Below are 8386 nucleotides of genomic sequence, written 5' to 3' on the forward strand. Positions count from 1 at the left end.
TTCATAGATAAACTCATTTAACTCTTTTTCAATCTCCTTAATTTTATCAAGTGAATTTAATATCTTCTTATTTAACATTTAATAGTCACCCTTCCATATAATATATATTAAATATAGAATAACACAATTTATACTTTTATACAAGTTAAAATTGTATAAAAGTATAATAAAGTTAACGTTTAATAATAAACGATAACATAAGTTATTAGTTGTTATTGTAAGTATAGGGTATAGTGCAATTATTAAATGTTATCATATGCTAACGTTTATTAACCTTAATAGGCTTATATAAATTGCAATCGGTGAATAACAAATAATAATAAAAGCTAATGTATGTTATTGTATATTAACTTTTATTATTATATATTAACATTGGGAATAACTAGTATATTATTAAAATTATTAAAAATAAAAAGGTAAAGAACATTTGTTTGCTTAATGTTCTTTACCTTTTCAATTATATATTAGTTAATATGTTACTTAAAACGGAATATCATCATCTTCAATAGGGGTCATTTCTTCAAAACCATTATTAAAGCTTTCAGAATTATTGATTGAATTGTCTAATGAAGCATGATTTTTAGTTTGTAAAAACTGAACATTTCTTGCTAATACTTCTGTAATATATCTTCGTTCTCCTTGTTCATTTTCATAGTTTCTAACTTCTATACTTCCATTAATACCTACTAAATCCCCTTTACTGAGATGATTCGCAATAGCTTCGGCTGTTTTATTCCAAGCACTAATTGGTATAAAATTAGCTTCTTTTTTACCATCTTGATTTTTAATACCTTTATCAACTGCTAAAGTAAATCTAACATTAGCTTTACCAGTATTGGCTGTAAATTTTAATTCGGGGTCTTTAGTTAATCTACCTATTAAACATACATTATTCATTATAACACCTTCCTAATCTATTTAATATTGTGTAATATATCAATCTTATATTAATTAGTTTAGAGAAGTATTTACATATAATCTCTAAACTAATTTTTATTATCGTTTTATATTATTTAAAATTTAAATCAAACAGAATATAATGTCTTTCTGCCATATTTTATTTCTTGTATATCATTAACATATATATCTTCCCAACCAACACAAGTAGGAAATGACATTTCATTGTCCATTACTCTAAATTTGTTTTCAACTTTAACTTCTCTATTATTTTTAGTAATTATTTTTAGAGTTTTATAATTACCACTTACAGCATTTTTAATTTTTATACCTAATAAAATAGTTTCAGTAGGATTTTCCTTTAAATCTTGTAATAGTTTATTCTCTGCTTTTACATTACAATAGCATTTTATAAACGATTCGCAACTATCCAAGCCAACTTCATTTAATGTTTTTACTGCTTTATTAAAATCATTATCTACTAAATCATCAATAATTTTTGTGTTTAGTAAATACCTCTCTAAATTTTCTACATTATGTTTACCGTAACCTTCTACATAATCCCTATTAAAAACTGGATAAAAAGTAGCAATATTCTCAATAATCTTTTTTTCTACACCATGTTTTAGCCTTGTAGAACTTAAAATATCAGTATAATGTTTATTAAATTCTATGTTTTTCATAAAATACTGAAAATTTTCTTCAAGCAATGAAGTCATTCTTTTTGAATATTGCTCTTTTATTGAATTACTAATTTCTTCAAATGTAAGCAATTTATAAGTTTTTAATAATGATGAAGATGAATTTTCTAAAGTTGCTTTTATACTTCTCATCTCATATTCATAACTTAAAATATACTTATCCCTATTATTAATCATTAATAAAAAATTAAAATCACTAGAAACAGAAAAAGATACTCTATTCTTAGAATAAGATTTTAAAACAATTATAGAATCATTTTCTGATAAAAGTTTATTCAAAAAACGCTTTTCTGAATATTTTGAGTAACTATCAGCTAACTCAACTGTTCCCTGTGAAATTTCATTATTGCATAAAAATTCTTCTAATCCTATTTCATTTGCCTTTAAGTTAATATACATTTAATTTAACACTCCTTATAATTTTATTTTAATATTCAAATATATATAAACATATATATTTATAAAATTTAATATATTTAATAACTAATTTAATTATATCATATTTTGCTTATAATTAAATATTTATTATAAATTAAAATACTAATAATAGTTTGTATCGTAGTAAGTTACGTTTTCTTATAGATTCTTTAATTTTATTAAATAATATCTTCAATAACTTTTGTTAACATACATTAATATTAATTAACTTATAGTAACTTATAGGAAATAATTTCTATTTTTATATCTTTTAATTTTGATTTATAAATAAAAATATGTAAAGGATGTAGGGGTATGTTAAATGGATATGTTTAATTATTTTACCAACCAAAATATATTAAAATAACAATAGTTAATGAAAAATATTATATGTTATTGTTTGATAACATAATATGTACAAAATAAGACTATATCACTAAAAGTAATATAGTCTTTATAAAATCATATTAAGTTAATTTTATTAAACAATGTTCTCCTAGAAAATCATTAATAACTATAGCTTCCTTCTCATCAATTACCTTTTGTTTGTTAGGCATAGTAAATTTATTAATAGTAACTACACTAACATCAAAATATCCTAGTTCATTTAAGCGTTTCTTTTCTGATAATGCTTTTTTAGATGGGAACATTTTTTCTTGCCAACAAATACTTCTATCAAAATCCACAAAAAAACCTTTAAGTTCTTTTTTATCATTAATTAAATGTTCAATATATTTTTTCTGTAATATATACTGTTTATTAAATTCATCAAAATTAAGTTTTAGTTCCATATAGCACCTCTTAAAAATATCTAATATGTTATAACACTAAGATAGTTATTTTTCGTCTATTGTAATTTTATTTACAATACTACTTAATTCATTTACTGGCTCAATTTCTAAAACTTCTCCTGTAATGTCATTTATAGTTAGTATTGCTTCTTCTTTAACTATTCTTTCTACAATTCCTTTAACAACTGACATATAAAACACATCCTTCTCTTATTATTTAAATTTTTCCATTTATTTTAAAAAATATTTGTATTTACTTTTAATACTATATATTATAATAATATAAAAGCTAAAAGTAAATATAAATGTTTCATTATTTTAAATTTAATTTATAATATATATATATTGTGTATTTAAAACTTATTTAAATAAATTCTATTTAGTGGAGGTGTGATGAAGTTATGAACAACATTAAAACAATATATGAAAAAGATATTACATTATTAAAAACTGTAGCCTGCTGTGGTATTATAACAGAAAATATTCTATTAGACCTTCATATTAATAAAAAGAGGTTAAACCAACATATCCATAGCAATAACATAAAGTACAGGGGTTGCCACTTTATTTTTGGCAAACTAACAAAAGTATATTCTTTAACTGCCAAAGCTAAAAAGGAAATAGCAAGTAATTATTTAATTAATCCTTATAAAAGCGATATTACTCAATTAGAGCATGACTATGTTTTACTTAAAATATATAATTCATTATCTGAAAAGGAGAAGAATAGTTGGATTACTGAAACTAAATTACACATAAAATATCCTAATTCAAAGCAAACAACAGATGGATTGTTTATAAAAGACAATAAAAAAATAGCAGTTGAAGTTATTACTGATAGTTATTCAAAGTTTGATATACAGGATAAATTTGACTTTATAGATAGGTTTTGTGATGATTATATAATGATTCATACTCATAGAGAAGTAGATTTTGAAAATTTAAAACTTAGATATGACTATGAAAAAGAAGGGGGAAAACATTAAGTGACTTATCTTAATGTTTAATATATATGAAATTTAATATTAATGAAAATATGGAAATACCTAAAAATATACCCAAAAGTAATTTATCAAAATATGTTTATATTTTACAAAATGACTATGTTAAATATTTACAAGTTATTTATAACTGTGGTGACTTTATAATGAATAACCAATTTTACAGATTAGTAAATTATTTTAATGAAAATCTTACATTTGCAAGTAGCGTAACAAAATCAATTAGAATAATTAAAGATTTAGAGAAGAATGGATTCATTGGAACATCTTTTTTAAATCAAAATAAATTTATTTATTTAAAAACACCATCTTTTGCATTTATTGAAGGTGATTATAATAATTCCCATAGAACAAATCTAAAGAAAAATTTAAGTAATGGTAAATTTGTGTTTTCTCTCTTAAATGTAGAGTTCTTTTTAGAAAAAGGAGTTTTTTTACACTCTAATGATATGTTTACTCAGCTGATGGATATAACAAGAGAAATATATAAAGAAATAATTGAATCAAATAATATGTTTAATTATTCTGTAAAGGATATAGAAAATATTTTGAAATTAGATAACTTAAATGATTGTATAAATTACATTAAAACTACTTCTGAGTTTACCTGCAAGTTAGGAGTTTTAAGAACTGTTTGGGGTGAAATAGGAATGTTTTGTAGAAGTATGATTTTACAAAGACAAACATTTCATTACGAACCTAGATATTTTAATTTGTTTACTAATAAATTTGGAGAAGTTTTTATTCATTACATACCAACTATAGTTATATATGATATTAACAAGGACTTAAATTTTTATAAGATTAAAAATAATGCTTTATTTAAATTTTTTAGTGAATTAAAGGATAATGATACTTTAAATGCTCAACAATATTTTTTAAATAACCTTTTGTTTGAAAAAAGAGGTAAAAACAAAATAGGTTATTGTTTCTACATAGTAGGAGCAGATAAAAATATATTATATGAGAAAGCTCAGAGTATAGATAGATATATAGGTTTTAATATATATTCTCCTTTAATGTATTATACTAAATTTTCAAGCTATGATATTAACAAATATTTCATATATTCAAAGCAAAAAAGAGATACCTATTTTGAAAATGAAATTAACAGAATTGATAAAACTATTAAAGAACAGTATGAGAGAATTTGTAATGAGAATGTTAGAAGTGGTACTAAACCTCAAAATAAATTAAGTGATAATACTATTAATAATTTAAACATTTCTACATCTAAAAAAATTGATGATGATGATTTACTTGAATTTTTATTAGGAAAATAATAAGCATGAGCAGAGAATAGAATATATTTTCTACTCATGCTTTATTGTTTTATATTTTATTATTCTAAATATAAAATATTTTTAATTTTCATTTATATTTTTTGTAGTTGACCAGTACCATATATTTTATAAACGCTAACCAAGTTTATAACTATTTTGTATGATGGAGGTACTTTATGGACTTATATAAATTAATTATTTTAAGTTGCACTATTATAACTACAATTTGCTCTATAGTTAACGTGATTATCCTTTTATAATAACAATATGCACCTACAGTTAGGTGCATATTGTTATTTATGCTTTAAAAACAAGTATCAATTCAATGCTTCTCGCTTAAATTCGATTTTAGCCATATTTAAGCTACTATTTACATTGATGGTATATTTACATTATTTAAGGTATTTAATTCGATTTAAGACTTATTTACGCTTTTAAAAACGATATTCAAATAAATGTGTATTATTTAAATTGATTTTCAAACAATTATCTTAGTTAATAATAAAGATTTAGAAAGGAAAGAAGGAGAGAAGGAGAGAAGAGAAGGAGAGAAGAAGGTAAAGTATTAAAAAACTAAAAATAGTTAATTAAGTAGTATTTATTAATATACTACTTATCTTATTATCTTATCTTTTCTTCTCTTCTAGTATTTATATAGTATTTAAATAGTATTTAAATAGTATTTAGGCGTGTCTTAATACGTTGGTAATACTAGCCTGTAGAGAATTAACTATGACATTTTAGGGAACAAATATGACATTTTAGGGAGTAAGTATGACATTTTAGGGAGCAACTATGACATTTTAGGGAACTAACTATGACATTTTAGGGAGTAATTATGACACTTGAAAATTAATTGACATAGTTAATTTTATTATCTAAAATAAATTGTAAATATTATACCAATATATATAGGTATACATGAAGGGGGAGAATTTAGTAACAACTGGTATTTACATACCACTTTGATACTAAATATAAAATATGAAAAAGAAAATTGAAAAAGAAAATCAGATAATTTTATTTAAAGACAATATGCTAATAAAGACAAAGTACAACTTATCACCTGTAGAGAATAAAATATTTACTGTTATTTTATATAATCTTCAAAAACAAGGAAACATATTATGCTGTGATATTCCATATGAGGTATTTAAGAATATTATAAAATACAAAACTGAAAATAGCTTAACAGGAGTTCAAAACTTTCTTGAAAAGTTATCTCAGAAGAAAATACAAATAAAACATTTTAAAAATACTAATGGGAAATATAAAGTTTGGCATAGTTACAATTTAATAAACGGATATTCCTACGATGAAGAAACTAAAGTCTTTAGCATTGAAGCAACAGAAAGAATATATACACTTATAGCAAAGAAGTTTATTAATGGGGGATACACGCCTATTAATTTAGCAGTTTTTTTATCTCTAAAAAGGAGTTCTTCACAAAGGCTATATGATTTCTTAAGGTTATGGAGTAATAGCAAAAAAGTTATAACTTATTCTATTGAAGAATTAATGTTTTATTTGGATGTTGAAGAAAAGTATTCTCTATATGGAGATTTTAAGAGAAGGGTTATAAATCCAGCTATAAAAGAACTCAACGAAACAGGGTTTTTCAAAATAGAAATTAAAGAAAATAAAGTAAGTAGAAAAGTAATGAGTATAGATTTTATTGTGGAAGATTTGGACAAAAGAGTTTATTTTAAAAATGAAAATATACTTCCATACTTGATGAAAAATAAAAAAGAGGAAGTAACAAGCGTAGAAGAAGATGGAGAAGAAAATAATATAAAAACATTAGAAGAGATTAATTTTAAAACTAAATCAACTGTTTCAACTGTTGATGTAATATATCCTAATGATACAATTCTAACTAAAGCTAGTTTAAGGATTCTAAGTAGGGATTTTAAAGACTATAATTTTGTGGATGATAATGAACTATATATGGCATATATTGAAGCAGAAGCAATAACGATGGAAAAGGATAATATAGATGTAATAAACGTAAGTTCCTATAGCTTGTTTAAAAAAGTTTTGAAAAATAAAATAGAGTACATAGAAGTAAAAAGAGAACAAGACGAAAAGTTTAAGTTAGAAAAAGACTTATATTTATAATATAGGGTAGTAGTAGTGTTTGTTATTAAAGATTCAAAGCGTAACTTACTACGATATGTATAAACTTAATAATGTACTAATAATGTAATGAATATAAAGTTAACAAATGATATTTTAAGTTATTATTAATTATTGTTTGATAATTTATAATAACAAAAGTTATCGAATGTTAACTAGAATAGGTTATGAAATTTACTTCAAGTTATTAAACATTAATAAAAGTTATTAAAAGTTATTAAGCGTTATTGAAAGTTATTGTTTAATTATTGTTAGTTAAACTCCAATATAGAAAGTAAAAATATAATACAAGTTTTTTCATAAAAATATATATATTTAACAAAAAAACTATTTTTTATAAAAAAAGATATAAATTACACGATATATTGTATAATAGTACTTAATATAGTACTTAATAAAGTTTATATAGAAAGGAGCGAATGGTATTAATAAACCATTGATGAATACTAAAATTATGGATACTAAAGTTATAAAGAAATACAGTTATACTATAAGTGAAAATACCTTAACACTTTATAATCAAGAGGGTGAAGTTACTTATACTAATGATGTTATTGAAAATGATTTTATTGAAGATTTAAAAAATGAACTTTTAGAAAATAATACAATAGTATTAGAACATAAACCTATTATTGAGAATAATATAAAGAAAAATAATTATTAAAAATAAGGACAAGTATTAAGAATAAGGACAAGTATTAAGAATATTAATATTGCCCTTATTTTTTTTATTTTTTGTAGTATTTCTCAGTTAAATATATTTTCATATAATAAATTATAATATAGATTACTATATAAATATTTGCACATATGTAGAAGTAGGAGAATGGTAACAATTTATTATTAAAAGTGAAACCTATAAATACTTATAAATTAACGCTTATACAGTTATTAAATAATAACGAGATTCTGATAAAAGTTTTGTAATAAGATTTTTAAATATTTATGTTTATATTTATTTATTAAATTTAACTTTTAGAAATATATACATTTACTTGAAATAATATTTTATGTTATAATATAAAAAAATTAAGAAAGGAAAAAATAGTTCAATATGGTTAAAAACATACTATTTAATGTTTCTAATTTAAAAGAAAATGAAAAAATATATATATATTCTGAATTAAAAAATATATTTGATGAAATTATTATTGAAATAT

At 21.8% G+C, this 8386-nt stretch overlaps 1 protein-coding gene across 1 annotated transcript; it reads right to left on the reverse strand.

Annotated features, from left to right (window-relative positions):
• Positions 1–480: 480 nt before the first annotated feature.
• On the reverse strand, positions 481–897 carry LOC308611437 (single-stranded DNA-binding protein 1-like; the record flags this gene model as incomplete). The annotated part of the gene is made up of 1 exon (XM_081260215.1): positions 481–897. One exon carries the CDS (start codon positions 895–897, stop codon positions 481–483), a length of 417 nt encoding a protein of 138 aa, XP_081116341.1.
• Between the last annotated feature and the right edge of the window lie 7489 nt (positions 898–8386).

Source organism: Mesoplodon bidens (genome assembly GCF_964165515.1).
Source record: "Mesoplodon bidens genome assembly, contig: HAP1_SCAFFOLD_1141, whole genome shotgun sequence".
Classification (NCBI taxonomy): domain Eukaryota; kingdom Metazoa; phylum Chordata; class Mammalia; order Artiodactyla; family Ziphiidae; genus Mesoplodon; species Mesoplodon bidens.